The sequence below is a fragment of the Panulirus ornatus genome, chromosome 65, assembly GCF_036320965.1.
Source record: "Panulirus ornatus isolate Po-2019 chromosome 65, ASM3632096v1, whole genome shotgun sequence".
NCBI classification, from domain to species: Eukaryota; Metazoa; Arthropoda; class Malacostraca; order Decapoda; family Palinuridae; genus Panulirus; species Panulirus ornatus.
In genome coordinates this window covers 4,805,781-4,829,194 of record NC_092288.1, presented here as the reverse complement: position 1 = coordinate 4,829,194, position 23,414 = coordinate 4,805,781, and the positions used below count along the sequence as shown (strand labels likewise).

The following is a 23,414-nucleotide window of genomic DNA, read 5'->3' as shown; positions in this document are numbered from 1 at the left end:
ATTATTCATCTTTACTGCATGGGGAGGGAGTTGTACACTCAGTGGTCCCAGTCTCTTAAAATTTCTCTACACATACAACTTTTGAATATGTTTGTTGTCTTGTTTATGATTTCGTCATGAAGGGGATACACATCATCAACTAGTCTTATTCACAACATCTACCACTGTTATTCACTTCATCCCCCACCTACTCACATCATCTACCCATTCTTATCCACATCATTTTCTGGCCTGATTTTATGTCATGGCTTTCGGTTATTCTGTTGGTTGGTTTGGTTTAAAAAGTGAAAGGCTTCGGCCGATCACAGGTGTGTGTGTTTGTGAACCAATAAAAAAATAAGTTTCTGCACTTACTCGTCACTGTTACCTCCAGCCATCAAAGATCCCTCGTTCTTAAGTTCCAATTCGACAACACACACACCTAGTAGCCTCGCACTCTATGTTATCTTTAATTCTGTATTTTAAGCCTTTGGAGAAATACAGAAAGTGTAAGTCTAAAGTACAAGAAAAAGGAGGGAGGAAGATATGGCAAGAGTAACTAAGTTTTCTATGCTGAAATTATCAGTGTGTGAGTTAGTGAGGGGTGAAATGAACGCGTGGAAAAGTTGTAAAGTGTGAGGGGTGAAATGACTGCTTGAGAGAGTTCTTTACAAGGAACTGGCTAACGAGAGGTGCCATGTATGCTAATTTTACCCTCTTGCCGATGCTGAATTCCTTTTAGGAAGAGAGACGGAGCGAATGTATTAGCGGAGGGCTAAGATATGTGAGAATCATGTTCGGTGATTGAAGCGGTTGTTTGAGATAATAACTCCCACACCTGGTATGATCTTGGAACCTCCATATTATTGCTAGGCTGTGGGCGAGAACCTCCAGATTGCAGGCTTTACCCCATTACATGTGGATTACACCACCAGGATTTCGTTAGATCTATATAGCATAGTCATTATTTTTTGTTATAGAATCTTTGGAATATATACATGGAGAAGCCTACTAAGGTTGATATCATATAGTAGCAAGGGATATCCCAATTTCTAATTCAGATCCACATCCGAAATTTAGTGGTGATGACCCTAAGGTTCTTGCATGCAAAGGAGAGACAAAAGGAACACACGAAAATATGGATTGATGTATGAACTATGGGGGACGTGGAGCCTACTTGAACGTATACAATTAGCCTAGCATGGTAGCAGGCGGTTTACAATGGCGACAGACTTGCTGATAAGAACACTTCCTGTGTTTTGTGGGTCAGTAAGGTTCTGGAGAGTTGGACCACAACAGAGTTGACTGTACAAGTAAACAAGAAATGATAATAGAGTAATGAGAAAATACAGGTGATATTAGTTTCTACAGTGGGAAACTGGTCTCATTTTATTCATTTGTTATGAGAGAGATAGGTAAATACTCTTGTGTGAACTTTATCAGATGCAGAAACCTTGAACTGCGTGGGATTAACCTTCATATCTGTGGTATTCCGTTTGATAAAAGATTAGTTCTAACAGTGGTGTGTTGGCCACCTTGTCTGGTCCTGTGATCGAATGGGCCATAGATTATATCCCGGATTATGCCCCTTTACCAGTAATAAAGGCTTCTCCTTCTGGAGAACTTCGTTGGGAGAATCACATCCTTGGCAAATAGTCCTATGATATATATTGAGAGGTTCCTCTAGGATAGATTCCCAGTGATTCATGGGAAGAAGGACCGCCGGAGGGAATAACATACTAAAAGACGGGGTACTGTCTGTATTCACTCTAGTCCTGAGCATACTGAGTGTATGCACTTGACGGATGCTCCCTGGAAAAAGACATCTCTCATCAGCTCAAGTGGACACAAGACATTCCCCAGATGCCTGTCACCTTTCTCCTAATCTTCAAAGTGTGCCTTTGTATGTTATCAAGTTTAATATATGTGTACAAGACACTCTGTGGAGCAATATGCTCCATTTTAAGCTTCTTTAAGACATTCGAGAGCTGGAAGCGTAGCTTAGGCTTATCTAAACCACTGGGCGAACATTTTACACTTCTTAACATTGTAACCACATCCTTCTGTATTTCTCCATAAAATAAAGAAATCTTTCGTGCCGCAATGAATAGCTGCACTAAATTTTACGCAAACGACAAATTTAACTGTTTTAAGATGATAAAGAAAAACCTGAATATTTCGTGTGTGGTATTAAGTTGTCTGCCGTTTCAGAGATTGGCATGCATCAGCAGAGGATAAAACAGGTCTGAATTGATAACTTTGTGATCGTGTTTTACTGTTTAACATATATTCGTTAACAAAGTTGATATGGCGTTTTGCTTTCAGTTTACACTTCATATTTGCTCATATTACAGTGAAGCTGAAAGCTATTTTTGCAGTATATTACCGTAGAGATTCTCTGTCTATATATCCACGCTAAGACTTGGCATCTGTTGGAAGATCATTTCTTCGCCCAGACGTGGTAACAACAGCAATGCTAGACTATTTAAATTTCATCCTACTTATACAACCAATTGTGTACCTATTTCTCACAGGATTTTGTGTATCCAGTGTTATTCTTTATGGATTATTTGCGTACTGCTCCAGTCACTTGTAGACGAAGAATGGTCTCATATGCTCTCATTCATTTTCTAGCTGTAAAGTATAACTTCAAGAAACCTGTATCCACCTTGTCCCCAGCCAGGCCCCACAGACTTTTCACTGGTTTCCCCTGACCGCTTCGTATGCCCAGGTTCAACCCCCTTGTTAGCACGTTGCCCCCCTGTATACCACATCTCTCCAAATCGCTTTATCCTGTGCATACGTCACACCATCCTGCATGTTCAGGACCCGCGATTTAAAAGCATCTTTCACTCCATCCCCCTACCTCGTCCTCAGTCTGCCCCACCTACTTGTTCCCTCTACTTCCCTCAAGTATGATAATTACCGGCTTACTGGAGAGAACATGCAGACAAAAAGATTTAGAATATATACCGAGAAGATTCACACAGTAAAGACACTTGGGTTATAACGAGAGGAGAAAATCTTCCCGCAGGTACTGAGGATGATCACAGTGGCTGGGATGGGGCTGTTCTTGTAGGTGTCTGTACACCTGGGCGACAACCTGCTGGGGGTTGCCAGTGGGGACTTATAAAGCTAGAGGAGGGGGTTGTGATGGGGACTTACCTCACTCGCCAGAGGAGAGGGTAGAGCTATCACTAGCAGCAGTCAGTCATATTTCCCTTCAGTGTAAGGTTAATGATAAACTACAGTTCTTAAATCTTTATGTATCACAGAAAGATAACAAGACACGTTCCCGAGCGTAATCGTTTACATGTTTATATAACACTCTTAAGCGTTACCCAACTCCGCCTGACTGTGGTTATGCCTTCAGCGAGGCTATATCATCGGGGTACAGTCTCGTCGAAGAACTTCTCACTACAAAGGAGTCTGTAATTCCCTTCTATTGATTGTAGCGTATCCCTGGAGGCTGCAGGAGCCCATTGTGAAGGGGTTTTAAGGTTACACAATGATAATAGATTTCATATTCTTTTTTATTTTCATGTAAAATTCGTGTTTAAGTGCAATACAACCAGCCGAAGTTTTGCTAATCTGTTGGGTGCACTTGTTAGTAACACAACACAAAGTCACCTCCATCGCAACACAAATGGACCTCGAACACAATCTAGCGGACTTACAACGCAACACAGTGTTACAAAGGGAACTTCCAGCACAACACAAAGGGAAATTCAATCAGGACACAAGTGTACCTCCAACAAAGGACAACAGAAAGAATCTTGCAACACAGCACAGAAAAACAATGACATTTTCGAGACAAGGGCAACTCCAGCATAGCAACAAAGTCGGACCTCGAACACAACACAGGAACACAAGGGCACCTCCATCCCAGTAGTGATAAGGGATTTATAACACATCAAACTAGGTAAAACAGAGCAAGTAATGCATTTAGCTGTACAAGAAAGGAGGAACGGAACGGAGAAACGTGGAAAAGAACATTGGATATATATATATATATATATATATATATATATATATATATATATATATATATATATATATATATATATATATATATCAGCATTCGAAACTCTAATTCACATTGTTTTCAAACATCTTATTCTAACTACTGATGCAACAGGCCATTTTACTCTTAACCTTACCTGTTGTGTATTGATATACATCACAATGCGACAGGAAATACATATTTTCCTTCAAGGTCGCCACAGAGAAAGCTTAGAGAGAGGACGACAGAGAACCGTCCCTGTGGAAGAACCTCCAAATACTTCGCCTGCTGCTGCTGATGATGAGGTGATTGCTAACTGGTTTTTGAAGCTGGGTGCTGCTGGTTTCCCGTACTGAGAGCTGGGTGTTGTAGGCTTCTAGTGCTAAGAGAGTTGAGAGACGGGCGTTACGGATTTCTGATCTTGTGAGCAGGGTGCTGATGATTTCTGGTGCTGAGAACAAGGGTGATGTTGGAAGAGCAGTGCTGAGAAGACGAGCGCCGCTGAAGTGCTTAGCGCGAGGAATCTGGTCATGCCCTGAAGCTCTAGACCTTGTGGCAGACTCCCACTTCGAACTCCTGATCCTTGTGGAGTTCGTCCCGGATCTCCTGGATGGGCCTTAGGAGGAGGATGGGGACGTCGTCATCCCGACGCTGAAGAAGGCAACATCGTCGTCACATATAAATATAATATTCACATAGGACACTGAGTATCAGATCCCATAAACAGATAGTATCAAAGGACTGTCACTATGAGAGGTGTCTTCAAGTGCTTTGAGAGTGCCAACAATGACCAAAGGCCCAAAGGGATGTATTGAGGAAGAGACAGAGAGATGCACTCGAGTAAATTTATGAAGTGTAAGGATCACACTGAGTAGAAATCATGCCCTGAAGAACTTTATGGTAATAGATTTATATCCAAGTCACAGCAAACAAAGGCCGAAGGAAATGGCGAGAGATCTATTTTTGAAGTGCTATTCAAGTTTATTGGTGTATTCAAGTATGTTATCTTTGATTGAATACCAAAATTTTTTCTAATAATCGTATTGATTAAAAGAAATAGTAGGGGACCTATAAACAAATACAAATTCCTAAAATGGATATGAAAATGAAAACTGCAGAATGTAAATATTTTCCCTAAAATATTGTTGGAGTATTTCAGTATCATATCTCTGTATGGGAAACTACCGACTGTAATTATGTATTTCATATGAAACGGTTTTCAAAATACAGTAGACTCACCTGGAAAAGGGTCTCCCCTTCGAAGTCTAGAAGACCATACTTGCGGGCCCTGAGGAGCATTCCTACCACCTTATTGGAGATACGGGTGTAGATCTGAAACACAAAACCATCTTAAAGCTGTTGTTCCAGTCATTTCACGTCGCTGGCCGAGCTAAGTACGGGATCATACCCTGGGCAGCGGGTTGTGGTATCTAGCCTCTAGCTCAACACCGAAGAAGGTGTGATCGATCCCCCCCTGTGTCCACACACTGCAGAAGGAAGGCGAGTTAGAGCAATGAAAGTGTAAATGGAAAAGTCTGGATACGTAGTTCTGAAGTTTGACGTTGGATGGACCGGTCAGGACGGGGTACAAGCCACCCCGACTTAAGGGAAGTGAGGAAGTGGGTAGGACATGGAGAGACGATCCTCCCTACCTTAGAGGGGAATGGAGCTATAGAAAGGGCATGGGGAGAATATTGTCCCCACTTTGAAGGAAATACCAATGCATAGGATACAGCGAGAAGGTCCTCCCCACTCTGAGGGGAAGTGAAGACATGGATAGGACAAGGGGAGAAGGTCCTCCCCACCCTGGGGAGGAAGGTAAGACTTGGGGGAGGTCCTCACCCCAGCCAGGTCGCCACTAGACCTACCTGGAAGAGGTCACCGAAGGTGATGGCGGCCGTGCCATCCTCGTACTGTTCTCCCTCCTGGTAGATCATGTCACACAGGAACACTACCTCTGCGTTGATGTGTTTGGCAGCGTTCTTGCCACGTCGCTCCGACTTGCTCCCCGCCACCGGCCTGTGGGGTGGGAGGCAGGCTACTAGTCATGGGCAGGGCAGATGGGAAGGGCTACCCATCATGGGTAAGGCGGGACGGAGGGAAAGCTACCAGGCATATGTAAAGCAAGTGGGAAGGGTCACCAGTCGCTCTTCTTAAAGACCAGTTACTCTTGTACCAGGCAAAGACTAGTTATTCTTACACTAACTAAAAGTGAAAAAACAGTTACTTTAGCATCAGTTACTGGATAAAGGTAGTCAGTCCCTCTTGCACCAGTTAAAGAGAGCCTCGTTACTCACTCATAAGGCAAAGACAGACCACTGCACCTAATTATACTTCATCATCTTGATTGTTTTAAAAAAGTGGTCCATGATCATGATGAATGTGGTGATAAAGATGAATGAACCGATGAAAGTAAAGGACAATGGTGAAAACACAATGAGGTAGACGAAGGGAAGGGTGTACTATGGGGGAGAGGGAGAGAAAGAGGAGAGAGAAGCAATGGAAGCAGTTATGCGAGACAGGAGGGGACCGGGGGGTTACAGGAGGAGGGAAGGGAGGGGATCAGTGGAAAAGGGATTTTTGCGAATGGGAAAACGAAGAGAAGGGTGAAGTAGAGAAGGGATGAGTTATAAAAGGGGGAAGTTCAGGGAGGGGAGAGGGGAGATGGGTGTAAAAACACAGCCATGAATGATGGTAAACAAATTGGGAAAGGGAGAGGGTGATGGATGTGTGTGTGTGTGGGTAGATGGGTGGTGAGGGTTGTAGTGAGTGTGTGGGGTATGAGGTACTCACTTGCCGTAGTGAGTGTGTGGGGTATGAGGTACTCACTTGCCCTAGTGAGTGTGTGGGGTGTGAGGCACTCACTTGCCCTAGTGAGTGTGTGGGGTATGAGGTAATCACTTGCCGTAGTGAGTGTGTGGGGTGTGAGGCACTCACTTGCCCTAGTGAGTGTGTGGGGTATGAGGTACTCACTTGCCGTAGTGAGTGTGTGGGGTATGAGGTACTCACTTGCCGTAGTGAGTGTGTGGGGTATGAGGTACTCACTTGCCGTAGTGAGTGTGTGGGGTGTGAGGTACTCACTTGCCCTAGTGAGTGTGTGGGGTATGAGGTACTCACTTGCCGTAGTGAGTGTGTGGGGTATGAGGTACTCACTTGCCGTAGTGAGTGTGTGGGGTGTGAGGCACTCACTTGCCCTGGTGAGTTTGTGGGGTGTGAGGCACTCACCTGCCCTAGTGAGTGTGTGGGGTGTGAGGTACTCACTTGCCCTAGTGAGTGTGTGGGGTATGAGGTACTCACTTGCCGTAGTGAGTGTGTGGGGTATGAGGTACTCACTTGCCCTAGTGAGTGTGTGGGGTATGAGGTACTCACTTGCCGTAGTGAGTGTGTGGGGTATGAGGTACTCACTTGCCGTAGTGAGTGTGTGGGGTGTGAGGTACTCACTTGCCGTAGTGAGTGTGTGGGGTGTGAGGTACTCACTTGCCGTAGTTAGGGTCGTTGCGAGAGAGCTTGGGTGCAGCAGAGGACTGGAAGCGGTTGCTGAAGGGGTTGGTCGACATCTTGGCCGTGTGTCCCTTCACCTTCTCGTCAAACATTTTCTTCTTCTCCGCCAGATTCGTGTGACGTAACTCAAATGGCTGCTGAAAGATGGATGTAGGTGCATTTGAATGATTGGTCAAGGGAGAGGTCTTTTTTTTTTTTTTTTTTCAAAACGAAGGAGGCTCCAGTCAAGGACAAAAGACTACATCACATCCGAGCCTTAATTGAAGTACAGAAAGGTTAATGAAAGGGACAAAAAAGTAACAAGGGAAAGCATTTACGGATTTTGGAGAAACTGGGAAAACCGTCATTTCAAATGTTCCTGGGAGAGTTTATGCGTCGAACCGCTTTCGACTCATATCTATCAAGGAGGGATGCAGAATTAGAACCACCCCAGATGTGAGAGCAGTGCTCCATTACCAGGACAAATCAATCGTTTGTTTAAACAGAGCAACTGATTGGACGAAAAGAAATTCTGACATCTTAAACAGGATTCCCAGTTTCTTATAAGCAGACTTAACTGTTTCCGTAATGTGGGGTTCCCAAGACACACTGGATGTTACAGTAATATCAAGGATGTTCAGTGAGTCAAGGGGTTGGTTTGGTGGGTTGAAGGTGAATGCCCTTTCCCACACCGACCATATGCTCTGTGCCCCACCCTGCAGTGATTATGAAGTAGAATTCGGTGACCATAACTGATTCTCCGAGTGAGCAAGTCAGGTTATGAGCGGACGAGAATGAGAACGTTAAGAGGTTGAAAATTTCAAGTGGAAATGTTTACTGTATCTATAAAAACAAAACCACAAGACTGACCATTGATCTGTTGTATGGTAATCTTCAACAACTGAAATTTAGAAAATAAGAATCCAGAATTTGTAAAATCAAGGGATTGGAACATCTAGACTCGAAGGGAAAGAGAAGAATAACATAATGATATGTTCAGAGCAACAAATTAGGTAGAAGAAAATATAAGTGCACTGAAAACGACAGGGAAGACGGAGAGAAGTAAAATACGTAATAAGTCGATAAGGTAATAAACAAAAGTATTCAGGTGCTCAGCAAAATTAATGTAATCTATAAGGAATAAGCACAGCGACATTTAAAGGAAAAATGACCTTTAACCGTTCCTGGTGAATCAAAAATCGACTCTACAATGCGTGTGGCAACAGAGAATAACAGGACAACCAGACAAGCGGTATCTGCCGTAAGCCTCCAGGGGTAACAGGTGATTACTATAGTACATTGTACTATGACCCTCCCAAATGTACAAAGTTCCATGGACCTGCGTAATGTACAGTGTACGATGACCCGACCTACTGAATACCGTAAGATGGACCTACGTAGTTACTGTTCAGTATACAAATGGACGCCTCCGCTATCTATTTTGAATACTTGTCCTGGAGTATCAGTGTACAGTGGGAATGAGGAGGAAGAGCACACCTGGTCGCTGTCGTCCGCGGGTTTGTTAGCCGCAGCTCTGCCGTCCAACATGGCCTTCCTCTCCGCCAGGTTTCCCGTTTGCACACAACGGATCTGCCGGAAACGAGAGGACCTTTCCGTCATCGGTCATATCACTGTGTGTTGGGGGTGGGGAGGGATGGTTGGGGAGGATGTTATTCTCCCCCCTGGAGAGGCAGGTTTAGGTATATGACACACCTCTTAAGGATTTTTTGATGTGGCTAATTTGCCTAACACAGATATCGTATGAATAACTGATTGGATGTACAATACGCGCAGTTCTTGAAGTATTGGATAAATTCCTTTTAATTGATCAATATATATATATATATATATATATATATATATATATATATATATATATATATATATATATATATATATATATAGTGTGCATGCGCTGGTACCATTTCTACACTTACATTGTCTTGACATACATAACGCATATCAAAATATATCCTATTAAACTATATCAAGCACTTATACCTTTACACACAAAGACAAATTAAACCAGTATGTATAGTGAGACAGAGAAAAAGACATACTCTGGGAGATAATGGCATCATATGTGTTATTTCGTCGATCATTAATTTTCAAAGAACTCATCAGGGCTCGACCTGCGCACCCCTACGTTAGCTCACGGCTGGACTGAAGCCGTTAAATGATATTTAACGGAAAAAAAATATTCACTCACGGAGGCGTCGCCCATGTCGGCGTTGATGTTGCTTCCCTCGACTGCTGATCAGGCCCACTCGCTGTTCAACGCTGACAACAGTTTTGCTGATAACTCAGGAGTGCGGGGAGAACACGACAGTCAGAACGATACTGGCGAAGATGTTTGGCACCAGCAACAGTCGCCTCCCTCCCACAACAGTTACCCACCACACGCTCGCTTTGCCATCGCGGATTGGAGTGTGGAAACTTCTGCATCATCTACTTTTCCTCGTCTCAGTTAAAGGTTGAATAGTAATTTCGTCCGGCTAGATTTCAAGGAAAGAGTTGTGAATGTTGTACGTAAACTTTCACAGCACAGAGTTTAAAATATCGCACGGTAAATAGCCATATTTCTCCAATTCCTAGATATTTGTTTTGGCGCCAGGTGGACATGAGTAAGCAACCTCATATTTTTGGGCGTCGGGGCCACCTGGGCTTCACGTGCATACAATATTTACTCTCCAAAAAACTCGTATGTTTTACTCTTTCGGTCGGGTTAATTGCATTACTTATTTTGGCAGTTAATTACCCACTTGAGCGAATAAGACGAAAAACAGGTGACAACATATCAGAGCCTCACATAATGTTTACTGTTATCTGTGTAAACAATTGATCACAGAGTACGATAAACAAACCTTCCATAAGACACAGTAACCAACATCACAAAACGAACGATTTCTGCCTATGTCACTGCAATCGAAAGTGACGTAGCAAATATTAGGTTTATTAACTTACTGCCTCAGTCATTTCCGACTCTCGACCAAAGCGCTACTCACCGCCCCAGTTCCAACCACTGCCGTTAGCTGGTGGGTCGTGGAGGTGACCCACAGTCAGGGGAACTGCTACTTCTTCAGCCCAAATGATGTCTGACTGGATGCTGACCTCAAATGAGACTTGCAATGACTAACATATATCGCATTCAGTACATTCCCTTGCTAAATAAGTTGTATATATATATATATATATATATATATATATATATATATATATATATATATATATATATATATATATTATATCGCCGTTTTCCGAGTTAGCGCCAAAAACAGATGAAGAAAGGCCGCATTCGCCTGAATCTATTCTCTCCACCTGCCATGTGTAATGCACAGGAACCACAGTTCTCTGTTAACAACCAGGCCCCACAGACCTTTCAGCCTACTAACATCCCCATCCCGCATGATGCTAGTGGCAATAGACCTCAGCAAAGCCTTTGACACTATCCCCCTGACACATCCTCATACAGAAGATACTTGACACCATCCTCCACAGTAATGATAAGAAGTGCTTGACCAATTTCATAGCCGGCTGCTATGCCATAGTCATTCACAATGACTTTGCCTCTTAAACCCTTAAACTCTATAGTGGAGTTCCCCAACTTACACTCCTTAAATCATCTTGAGTGGACAGTCGTTTTCACAGAACAAAACACCATTCTATTCAGCAATACCACAGTCAGTAGCCAGTGGTTTTCGCCTTATATGTCTGAGTGATTTTCTATTGTGTGCGAAAAACAGAAAACAGTGACTGGTTCTATGATTATTTGTTTTTCCTAATCACTTGTTATGTCAGTAGTTTAGAATCGATATCATTTCATTATTTTTGGTTTGTGCTTATTGGACATAAGTTTTAGCCCTTATTCAAGAAACATCACACAGATATGATTTTTCATGAACACAATTAATGTATGAGGATGGGTAGCTCATTTGTATTCTTAAAATCCATTTCCACTGGACTTTCTCCTCTCCATGTGAGACTATACAACACTCAAGACACCGCCACTCACATCTTCCACTCAAACCTTCGCAAATCCATCACAAACATCCAGCGAACGAGAGAGAGTACAAAACATACCACCCACATCCTTCAGACACAAATACTGATGCCCCTCAGAACCCCAGATACACACCAGACATTATAGAACTTAACATTAAAGGAATGAGACACAAATGATGCTCAACCTACACCATGAACAAAAAGTGCAGATAACCTTCATCCAAGGAATCAGACTTAACACTAGGATCATCCCTCCTCCCCTTCTCCTTCCTTCCCTCCAACAACTACACAGCCCTAAGACAAGACACAACAAGGAGGCGGACTCGTAAGTTGTATACCACAAGACTCCATTCACTGACCCACTCAACACAATTACAGTGACGAAATAAGAAAGAAATATGTCTACTTCCCTCTGCATTAATTTTCACTTATCCGCCCATATACCCTTTGAGCTCTAAAGTTTAAGGTTATCTAACTTAAGACGTAAATCTTCAAGCAATATTCATCTTCAGATGAACCCCGTTAATCGGTAAATGATTGTAAACATGTATCGTTTTTGGCGTACAGATAAATCAATTATTAGGGACGTATTTATGATAAGGCAAAGGTACTACTCTAGGCACTAAAGGTGAATCTAACAAGAAAAGATTAAGTACATAATCTGTCTTAATGAATTAGTCGTAACTTTAACCAAAATGTGTGTTACTGTGGCCATAATTACTGCAGGTTATCGATTGATAGAGCATGGAGCACTTAGCTTAAATTTTAATATACCGTTCTATCCAAAGAAGCGATCGACAGAACCCGACTGAATTTTGTAATTCCTAAAACCCGCCCCTCCGGTCAACAAAGATTTGGGTGATATCCTTGTCTCCATCCATCTGGATTTGGTCCTGAAAAACTAATAATGTGTTATGACTAGTGGAAACTACATGTGCAATATATGTATTAAACAGTTCGTCCAATGTGCCATGAATGGCAAATCTTAGTTCTAGCCATGTCTTCTTGAAAGTTGATATTGCTCCTTTGTAGTGAACCTGATGGCAAGCAACGACGAGAGTATTTACCAGAGAAACCCCTAACTTCCATAACCTGTATTCGGTGACATCTTGTCCAAACGTTCTCTAATTCATAATAGTTACTGTTCATTTTCAGGGGGGGGGGGGGTGGATCCCGTTCTCTCGAAGAAAACGGAAATGTCAGATTGTAAGAGGGTGATCGCATTTATTTATTGCACCTTGAGTGGACATCAGCTTACTTTGAAAGAGAGATTTAAAGTTGCGTCAAAGAGCAGAACGTTAAGTAGTTTTTGATATGAATGTATTAAGTCCTCTAATAATGACTAGATATGATGTACGTGTTTGAAAAGTTGTTTCTGGTGTTTCTCTGCCAGTCTATAAACACCATTTATCTTTACTGAAGTTTGTTTCAGTACTAAATTTTTGCCTATTTTTGTTAAAAGCTATTCCTGTTTTAGAAATATGTTTATTGCGGGAAAACATGGGTTTTTATTGATGATTAAAGGAGACATTTCATAACCGAATCCTTTCATATTTCTTGATAATGATATTGATCTACCTATCTACTAATTCCTCAAAATTTACATTTCCTAGAAATACACATAGTCTACACGTATTGCCTGTATATATGTAAATAGCAAATAGGCTCGTATCGGTACTACGCCAGAACCATTGAATTATGGATGATATTTCATTCATGGACAGTGAAACTATGTTTGTCTCAAGATGATTATAAGTTTTTATTGTCTGAATGTGATATTTCTACATATTTAGTGCGAAATTAGGTGTATTATATCGTTTTTCACAAAGTTTTTTCTACTTCCGGCAACATTAGATATCCAGCTGACCCGCCTATATGTATGAGTACCAAGTCTACTATAACTTTTGAGAGATTTCGATTGTATATTATAGAGTATTATGTACTCACGATTGACCACAAAATGCGCTATTTTTGTGATGCTCTTTTGTTTCATTCTATTCTACCCTCTTTAAGGTTGCCAATTATGTTTCTTATTGTTTATCTTGGACTGTTCGTTTACAAATACACAGGATGCAGAGATAGTGTCGTATAACTAGTAATTTTATTAAGATAATGTGCAAGTTTCGATGATGAGTTGGACACCACCCAGAGACAGGGAGAAGTATGGCGTTGGTAAGTAGATGAGCCTAATATCAAGCGGGAGAAGAGTTAACTAGAATTTAAAGGGAAGGGGATGTTTGAGTGAAAGAAACTTTAATAATACATTTTAAAGCTACTGTCCACATTTATTTGAATAAACATTTACATACTGAAACTATCTTAGATTCTGAATAAGGAAAAAATTAGATAAGCTCTTTGTTTAGTTGCGGACGCTTCGATAGATTTTTTATTTGCAAAAAAAGCGTCCTGTAAGTGCAAGACAACTCCATATCCCAGCGGTTATGAAATTTGACTTTATTAGGTGATAGGTGGCTGTTACAGTCCTAGATCAGATTACTCAGGCTCCTCCATGTAAAAAAGTATTGTATTGCCACCAAAATAGTCTATCTAGTAGACAGCATTTGGTGCTTTGCAACACCGCTCGCCCCGTTTGACCCAGAGGACCCTACTCTAGGGTTGGTGGTTAATTAAACCACCAACCCTAGAGTGAAATTAGAATGCTTATCCTTACTTCACATTTCAACAATGTTTATTCATGGGTTATTCCTACCCAGGAAACTCGCCTATAACAAAATATACTGTTGGCATTAAATTAACAGGCACAGTGCAACCACGCTCGCAACCCAATCTGAAGCTGTATCCCACCAGATATATATCCTTCTGAAAATACACTCCTCAGACTTGTATGTTATACGTTCATATTTACGTCCTGGGCACTCCCCATTTCGTAACAGTGCTTGAATTTCATTGCCGTGGCAGATATAAATTCAACTTCTTGAGCACGACGGTATAGCCCCTAAGCATCTCTCTAGCATTACATGCACTCTGATTTAACGGGTCATAAGACTTCTTATACCTAAGTTGTAACCTTCACAGAAAAGACAATGAAGAATTACTCCATAGGTACCTTTCACTGACCTCATACAGACAGACACATAGATGGACGAGAGAATGTGCAAGAGATGGGGCCCCACAAGTGTAAAATTCCCTGTCTGATGAGTACAAATTGTTGATTACATGGAGTTAATTATAGGAATGGAATACACTGATTGTGGTTGAATGATTCCACTTCTACACAGTCGATATCGAATGACGTTCACTGCAGTTTAAGGGTTACGAGGCTACTTGATGGCATCATTTAAGAGATTGGGCCCTTACATAGGTAGAAATGCTGACACACCTCACTGTACTTTCTGCCCGAGGACCCTATTTTATAGGGCTCCTGTAGCACTCAGAAAGCTGCCACATCCACCTAGCAGGACCATAGATTATAAAGTGATAGTATATTGTGTTTGCCATTGTAGGGTAAGTACAGGACAGTTTAGGAGTAGGTTTTCAGTATTTCAGTTTGAAGTTTCACCATGGACATGAGGGGTCTTGTGATGTGCAGGCAGAATTAATGTTTGCATAGTAATGCTATAGAGATGGATGGTTTTCAGAACACAGATGAGAAGGTGCATCTTGTACATGTTTAGAGGTATAGTTTTTGATTGGGCTTTTTTCTGGCAGTGTGGAGTTTAAGACTGAGTTAAGGAGGAAGGTATTGTCAGTCATTACTATTTGAATACATTTTGTATTTGTTGGGGGTTGAGGATATTCAACAACTTAAGGTTGCTGAAGCATGAGGCAGGGGTGAGTTTTTTATTTCTACATAAGGTTTGTTGGTTGGTTATGAATGGTTTAGATAGGGGTGAGGGTCATTCACTGTTACAAAGAAATAGTTCATGTCTGTGAAATTGTAAAAGATTGTAACATATGGTCAAGATGTGATTAATGTACAGGAATTCTTTTAATTAGGTTAGCTCTGTCTTAGTCACTACATTTTTTTCTCTTTTTAGCCATCTATAACTTCAGTGGCATAAATGATTCTTGCATCAAGCTCAGTGTTGGAGAGACAGTTCATATACTGGAAGAACTTGGGGGCTGGTACTTTGGATATGCACTCCATAACAAGGCTCTTCGAGGAGTATTCCCTAAGTCATTTATACAGGTAAATTATTTTTTATGTGGTGATGATAGAAACAATAAGAGTTGGTGTGTTTTTATTCTTGCATGTTATTGATTATGCTTTATGGCATCAGGTGTAAGAAAAATGGGGTAGATTGTGTGAAGGTTGGAATCGTTTGTCTCTCTTTAGCAAGTAAGTGTAAAGCATGAGTTGGTGGAAGATTGATTGTGGGAATAACTACATGACCAGTTTTAGGGCTAGGTAATGGTTATGTGTTAAGAATTAGCAGATTGTATTAGTTTTTGGAAAAAATTTAGAAGATAGTGAAGATTATGTTTTACAGAAAAGATGTTGAGGGTTATTGCATATTGTATTTGCTTTTGGAAAAGATTTAGAGAATAGTGAAGATTATATTTGTTATGGAAAAAGATGTCTAGGATTATTTAGAGTAGGTGGATGCCTTGAAGGATTTGTTAAAGAAGTTCTTTTGTGTAACTTGTTCCTAAATGATGTATGGGTTGAACAGTTAGTAGTTTTGCTTCCTGCAGGGGTGTTATGAATGTGGACAGAGATTATATTGAAAAGTAGCAGATGGTGCTCAGGATTAGCAGACTACCGTAATACACTTGGTAAAAGTTAAGTTTAGGTCCATAGCATGGATTTTAGAGGGAAAGTTGTGAATTTTTTAGGGATTACAGTTGCTATCAAGAAGAATGATAGGTGGTGGCTCATGACAAATTGTGTATGTATTACCTTAAAAAGAGAGAGAGAGAGATCAAAGGTGAGGGAAATTTTAGGGTAATAATGTAATTGGTGAATTTTTGAATGATCTTTATATATTTCTGGCAAATATGGGTCTTGCTGTATATAAATTTGGCAAAAGTAAGTATACCATTTGTTTTTTATAGGAAGTTTATTACACCCTATTGGAATTTCATTGAAATTGGTTAATTGTGTTTTATATTGTACACTCTCTGCCATGAAATCTTCAAATATTATATCTCTAATACCTTACCTTGACTTTTCCTGTGATGGTGGTAATCAGGTTCGAGATTGCATTGTAGACAAAACTGGCCCAGTGGAAGTAGTGACAGCTCGCCTCCCACCCATTGTACAGGAAGTCACAGCGGTCTTACGAGAATGGGGTGTCTTACTACGAAAGCTTTATGTGGTGAGACAATGGGGATACTTTTTTTTTCATCTAGATGTGCCCATGTACTGTATTTTAGTTATGTTAATTTTGTCTCCCCAAGGAAGAAAACAATTTTTTGTATGGTTTCTTCTTTTCTTTCCTGCAGTCACTGCCTTAACCCAGCTTAATTTCAGATCTGTTTGACCTGACCTGTAAGACTCAGGTCAAATGCATTTCCATTAAGTCATGACCTTTGACTTGATCCATAAGTGTCAGACCAAATGCTAGTGATACTGTCAGAGTAGTAAAGATGAGGATGTATTGAATTTGAAGAGATAGTGAATATAAATATGTAATGAGTATAAGGATGCAACAAAGTTGGCCTTTGGAATGATCTGTAAGGGTCAGGTCAAAGCTAGTGGTGTCAAGGGTGTATAAAGATGTAGGGCTCAGTGAAGATGGATCTGGTCATAGGCCACTGGTGTTGAGGGTATAGTGAAAGCAGGATTGTAGTGAAGATGGCCTTTGAACTGAGCCAATAGAATCTGATCAAAGGCCAGTTGTAATATGTGAGCTTGTAGTGAAGCTGAGGCTTTTGACTTGACCTATGAGGTTGTGGTGATGGTAAGGGTTTGATGAAAGGAGGGTTTACAGAAGACAGAGATGTAGTTAAAATGGGATTGCAGTAAAGATGACATTTTTATCCATATCCATAAGAATCAGGTCAAAGGCCAGAGATATCAAGGGTGACAGTAAGGATGTAGTTAAGATGATAGTGTAGTTGAGATAAGGGTGAAGTGAGTATGGGTTTATCAAGAGTGCTATGAAAATAAGTTTGGTGGTGTTTCCCTTTGTAATGAACATGATGGTGCTTAGTATTTCATAGAGATACGTTCTTTCATGAATAATGGCATTTAAAGTTTTTGCATTAATGCTCTTGCATAGATAAGGCTATGCTTTTGAATTTGATCTTTTAGTAGTAATCAAAGAAGACTCTATTTGGCTAATGTTCAACATGAAAATGAGTTACACTTCAAGTACTTTTCAGAATAATGGTGTGTGCCTGTTAAATCTCATCTTTCAGGAAAGGAAGAAGGAGTTTACCTTGGTGCGGGACACCATGAAGGAGCTCATAGCCCACCGAAGCAAGATCTTGTCTGGTCAGTTGCCGGGAGATGAACTGAAGCAGCTTAAGTACCGCATCACACATGGAATTGATCGGGTCAATGCGTAAGTTGTTTTGGCATTATAGATATTAGGTTACAGCATTTCCTTTTTTATTTTCTTTATTTGGAAAACAGGTGATGGCAGGACATGGAATAATTCAGTTTGCCTCTCTCTATATTTATATTTTGATTCTACAAAGTAGAGGAAGAAATATTCTGCTAACTTTGGCATAAATATCCATGACTGAGTATGCATCCATTTCTTGGTTAAGTTTTACAAATGATTTCAGTCAGATAAGTCACTCTCTGGAACTTTGGTGAAGATGAACATACCAGTTCAGTTCTCAGCCACTGTCTGATGTTTGGTAACATAGATGTATAAGGAGATGCCTGTTGAGGAGCACTTTCGAATTCCACCAAAAATAGTTCACCCTTATCTACTTTCTATGCCTCGTTAACTTTGATTAAGCTTTACATCTGAATTTTTGAGCTAATGATGTAATTATTGTCATATACCTTCAGAAAATTATACAGATTTATATGTATCTCAGCATCCCACCAGAAGTAGGTTACCTTAGTTATTCTGGTTATGTTTTACATCCAAGATCAAATCTCAGCCACTGTATGATGCTTCGTCAGGGATCTTTATTCATAATTTCATTTTGTTTAGCACTTTGATGTCCCACCAAAAGTAGCCCACTGTCACCTACGATATATTTCCCACTTCCTTTGGAATGGATTCCACTTTATTCCACTTAGCTACATTGTACAAGTATATTTTTTTAAATGGCGCATGGTTTTCACCTGCTTCCATCTTAACTCAGTCGAGCATCACAAAAAGATGGACAGCCAAGAGTCGTACATATATCTGTGTATGTAAATACATGTATGGATAGTGCATACACACACCTCCGTGTAGATATTAATCCCTTCATAGATTACATATTCATACTTAGGCAAATGTGAATATAATTTTTAATGAAATTGTATATTCTAGGCGACTTGGGCTTGATTTAGTAGTACGAGATGAAAATGGAAACATTCTCAACCCTGATATTACCTCAGCTGTCAAACTTTTCCGCCATCATGATGAAGCTGCTGCACAACTTCGTAAGGTAAAGAAAACAATTTCTACTTGGTGTGTTAGTGAAGTTTAGATTTTGAGTGTTTTTTTAGTGCCTAATATGCTACACAAAATATGCCCCAATTAAAGGCCATCCTGAGTGAAAGGAATGAGGCTAAAGAAAAAGAATGTAGAAATTAATTTTGAGTGAAAGGAATGAGGTTATAGAAAATGCAGAAATTAATCAGGGCCCTTCAAATGTTTAGAGACTTGTCACTTAAAAGTGCTAAGATTACAGGATCACTTTGAGTGTGGATGTGTGTGTGGTAGGGAGGTTAGGAAAAAAAACCATGTGCCCCATTAGAGGAATTTTCAATTTAACCATTTGGGACTGCAAAATGCCAAAAAAATTAACTGTCAATTTGGAATGACCTCAAAGGAGTGATCATTCTTTTGTTACTTCTCCCTTTGTACATTTTAAAGCTGAGGTCCAGTTTCTTGATGGACAGCAGCATCTCTCAACAATAGTTCCCAAACAAGGTTCATGTTGTTCTCTTCCTCTTTTGAAGGTGACTGATTGTATGTTGATTTTAACAGATTTAGGGAAACAGTAAGGGTGAACAGTACATAAATAGCCAGATTTTAATCATGATTAAAAGTTCATAACTAAATTCTTTCTGGTAATAACCTCTTGATTATAATATGTTTGATACTAGTAATTTGATTGAAAGTGTATTCCACTTGCTGCTACTAAAAATCTTTTTTCCTTGTAGCTGTTCATATTATTTTGTCTCTGCTCCTCTGCATACTTGTTTTCTATATTTGATAGGAAGGGATTTCAGATGCTTGAGATAAAAGAAAAACTCATCGTAAGTTCTTTTAATACCTTTTTATCTTACAGCATGAAGCCTCTGATGGAAGGGTGCCAACAGTGCGACGTACCCCACATTTGTCTTGGACAGCCCATGTATCGATCAAAAATATAATAATTAAAGTAAGACCCACAAAATTTTTTCCTTTCATATATTACACACACACAAAACACACACGCACACACACACACACACACACACACACACACACACACACACACACACACACACACACACACACATGAGAAATGAGCTCTCTCTTTGACAAAAGGCTGGGTGGAGTGTTTGTATCTAGACTCCCAGAAAACATCTAGCACTATACAGCATAAGAGCCTGGTTTAGAAACTGGACCATTAGGAAGGAATGAGGAGGAAACCCCTCCAATGGAAAGAATATTATCCAAGCAGAAGGGAACGGAGGATGCATGTGTGAGGAGCCTTCTTGAAATGGTTGGGGACCACAAATGGAGTGCTGCAGGGTTCTTTTCTGGAACCTTTACCCTTCTTGATCTATGGGAATGACTTATCAGAAGGTATAAGCTCTTACCTGTATTGATTGCAGACAATGAAAAGGTCATGAGCAAAGTGACAAACATAGAGGATTTCATCAACTTACAAGGGGATCTTGACTGTATTTCAAAGTTGTTCAGATACATATTTGGTGAAGCTCAACCCTAGTTAATGTAGTGTGAATGGGTTGCAGTGAAAGAAGACTTAGATATGATTTTCACCTAGCAGGAAACAAACTAAAAGAATCTGCATGTCAGAAAGACTTAAGAATCAACATTGTCCCTAGCTTGTTGCCAGTCCCACTTGAGAAGAATAGTTAGGGATACCAATTGCCATTTAGTAAATATTAGGAAGACAGTCATGTTCATGGATAAGGAAGTATTCATCAGGCTGTTCAAATCATACATAAGGTCACAACTAGAGTATGCTTCTCAGGTTTGGTCATAGCACCTTAAAGAACCACTAAGAGCTAGTAAAGTTTAGCGAGCATTTCTTTGAGAGATTTGAAGATATGATAACCAAGACATTACATGAATATAAGCAAGAAACTTGTTAGAAAGATGTGAAGTGCATAGATAGCATAAGAGTGGCAGATGAATGGAACATACTGAATAAGGATGTAATGCAGGTGGACATTACACAAAAATTTTAAAAGTTGTGTGATTGTCAAGAATGGTCAATAGACGGGGCCCTATAAGACTCCCTCCTTGAACAGTATGAATAGGTAGTACACACATGCACACTTAGCAGGCTATTTTATTACTATTTATCTATGGAGATAATGGAGAAAGAATACTTCCCATGTATTCCCTTTGTGTCATAGAAGGCAACTAAAATGGGCAGGAGCATGTAGGTGGAAATCCTCCCCCAGTTTTACTTTTCCAAAAGATGGATCAGAGAAAGGGGCAAAGTGAGGAGTTTTCCCTCTGAGGCTTAGTCACCTGCCTTCTCAAAAACTAGAGAGAGAGAGAGAGTTTCTGTATATGTAAACTTGGAAGATGCTAATGACAAAAAATGGAGTTAGAAATTCAGTCACTATATGCTGATAAAGTGAGAGAAATTGATGAAGTTATTCACTTAGTGGATGTGTTGGGGTAGCTAGATTTCATATCAGTCATTGTTATTAGACAGACTGTATTAATAATTTGTGCATCAAATGAGTTTCATTATCATTGTAAGCTCTCATGATAGTTGTTCACTGAAGACCCTAGACTAGTTATTTTCTTTTCTGTAATTAGGTTCCTGAACCTTCAGAGATCTCTTTGGGTCTATACATTGGAGATCCTCGGGAAGGTAAAGAAAGGCCACTCACTGAAGCATTCATCATTCCTTGGACAGATGATGGCTACAATGGACACCCAGATTTGCTTCTAAAGTTGAAGTGTCTATTCACAGTAAGTAATAATGTTGAGACACATTGTATAGAAATTAAGGTAATTACATGTTCTTTTTTAAACATATTGGGAATGGAGAAAGAATACTTCCCACGTATTCCCTGCTTGTTATAGAAGGTGACTAAAAGGGGAGGGAGTGGGGGGCTGGATATCCTCCCCTCTCATTTTTTAATTTTCCAAAAGAAGGAACAAAGAAGGGGCCAAGTGAGGATATTCCCTTTAAGGCTCAGTCCTCTGTTCTTAACGCTACCTCACTAATGCGGGAAATGGTGAATATGTATGAAAAAAAATGCTATTCATCTTTATTGCTTTTATCTTTTTCTTTCAAGACCTTTATGAACTTGGGTTTCACATCCATACCTAGCACTGGACAGTACTCCTTTATGTAAGCTTGTTGAACACCCTATGCTTGATTTATTTACAGTCTAGAGAGTTTTCAGTGTGTTCCCAAACTTCTCATTGGTAATATCTCACCGTCTCATTATTTGATCCATGAAAGGTGATTTATCCTGTTAACTGATCATGAAAGGAATAATCCTGTTACAGGGGAATCAGGATATAACAGGTAACAGGTGAGTCATTCGTGTGGAGAGGTGTTTTGAAGTGGAAGAGTGTCTGTCAAACAGTTTACTTGAATGGTTCCCTGGTTGAGTCACAGGTTATGTTCATTCTTGTAAACCATGGCGTATGCATCCATGCTTGATTTGTTGTACATAAACCCATCTTTTGCTTACATTCAGCTCTTGGATATTTCATATAATATTTATCACTTGAATGAAAGGATTTGTTTAACATTCATATTAACCATCATTGTTTATTACAGGATTTGAGCACAGTGACTTTGGATGACAATCAGGTATGGTTGATTGGCTCGGTGATTCGTTTAGGCTCCATGGCCAGTAAAGAAGTAGACCCTCGTAGAATCTCAGCAGTGCTGGGCAAGAAAATTACATCTAATGACTCAATGAGAAGGTTTGTGTCTAACTACGTGTCATGTGTAATTGGGTGTATTGAAATGCCAGTTATCCTAAGTGATGCTGAAGATGGTGTGGATAGATTAAACCTTCAGATATAAGAGAACTTTAATATTAAGTAGATATAACATAAGAACATAGAAATATAGAATATTAATGTAAAATTATATACTGGGGTCAACATGCTGTCCGTGGACTTTGCCAGGGCATGTGGAACATCTGAGATAAACCATTGAAAGATCTATGGGGCCTGGATGTGGATAGGGAGCTGTGGTTTTGGTCCATTACACGTGACAGCTAGAGACTGAGTGTGAACGAATGTGGCCTTTTTTTGTCTGTTTTTCTGTCATTACCTCGCTGAAGCAGGGGGTTGCAATGCTGTTTCCTGTGGGGTGGGGTGGTGCCTGGAATGGATGAAGTATGTGTATGTATGTATACGTTGAAATTTATAGGTATGTATATGTGCGTGTGTGGGCATTTATGTACATACATGTGTATGTGGGTGGATTGGGCCATTCTTTTGTCTGTTTCCTTGCACTACCTCACTAACACAGGAGACAGTGTCAAAGTATAATGAATAAAAGATAGTATATATTTAGATTTTTTTTTTTTTTTTTTTGCTTTGTCGCTGTCTCCCGCGTTTGCGAGGTAGCGCAAGGAAACAGACGAAAGAAATGGCCCAACCCACCCCCATACACATGTATATACATACGTCCACACACGCAAATATAC

General features: G+C 40.3%; 2 protein-coding genes across 9 annotated transcripts in view; one reads left to right on the top strand and one right to left on the bottom strand.

The window, feature by feature from the left end:
• Positions 1-3,229: 3,229 nt before the first annotated feature.
• LOC139746423 (actin-binding Rho-activating protein-like) lies at positions 3,230-9,881 on the bottom strand. 4 transcript variants are annotated; one of them, XM_071657649.1, is made up of 6 exons: positions 9,672-9,881; positions 8,960-9,052; positions 7,460-7,620; positions 5,851-6,001; positions 5,222-5,314; positions 3,230-4,633 (listed from the first exon to the last, which is right to left on the bottom strand). In XM_071657649.1, exons 1-6 carry the CDS (start codon positions 9,684-9,686, stop codon positions 4,526-4,528), a joined length of 621 nt encoding a protein of 206 aa, XP_071513750.1. In that variant the 5' UTR covers positions 9,687-9,881; the 3' UTR covers positions 3,230-4,525. The 4 variants fall into 4 exon arrangements, with proteins under 4 accessions (XP_071513750.1, XP_071513751.1, XP_071513752.1 ...); XM_071657650.1 differs by having other exon boundaries at positions 7,460-7,617; positions 9,672-9,830; XM_071657651.1 differs by lacking the exon at positions 8,960-9,052 and having other exon boundaries at positions 9,672-9,849.
• Positions 9,882-13,487: 3,606 nt separating this feature from the next.
• Positions 13,488-23,414, top strand: part of mbc (myoblast city) — a 99,331-nt gene continuing 89,404 nt past the window's right edge. For 4 of the 5 annotated variants that reach the window (XM_071657894.1, XM_071657892.1, XM_071657893.1 and 1 more), the window contains exons 1-8: positions 13,501-13,636; positions 15,463-15,614; positions 16,618-16,743; positions 17,789-17,934; positions 18,868-18,985; positions 19,835-19,927; positions 21,553-21,708; positions 22,532-22,680. In XM_071657894.1, coding sequence (XP_071513995.1) covers positions 13,591-13,636; positions 15,463-15,614; positions 16,618-16,743; positions 17,789-17,934; positions 18,868-18,985; positions 19,835-19,927; positions 21,553-21,708; positions 22,532-22,680 — 986 coding nt within the window. In that variant the 5' untranslated portion in view covers positions 13,501-13,590. Of the gene's footprint in view, positions 13,637-15,462; positions 15,615-16,617; positions 16,744-17,788; positions 17,935-18,867; positions 18,986-19,834; positions 19,928-21,552; positions 21,709-22,531; positions 22,681-23,414 lie in introns of all 5 variants that reach the window. The other variant, XM_071657890.1, reaches the window with a different exon arrangement.

Excerpts from the sequence above, each read along its gene's own strand:
- LOC139746423 (XM_071657649.1), bottom strand. Across the intron at positions 6,002-7,459 it reads AACGACCCTAACTACGGCAA|GCCGGTGGCGGGGAGCAAGT; the intron begins GTGAGTACCTCA and ends CCCACCCCACAG. Across the intron at positions 5,315-5,850 it reads CCTTCGGTGACCTCTTCCAG|ATCTACACCCGTATCTCCAA; the intron begins GTAGGTCTAGTG and ends TTTGTGTTTCAG.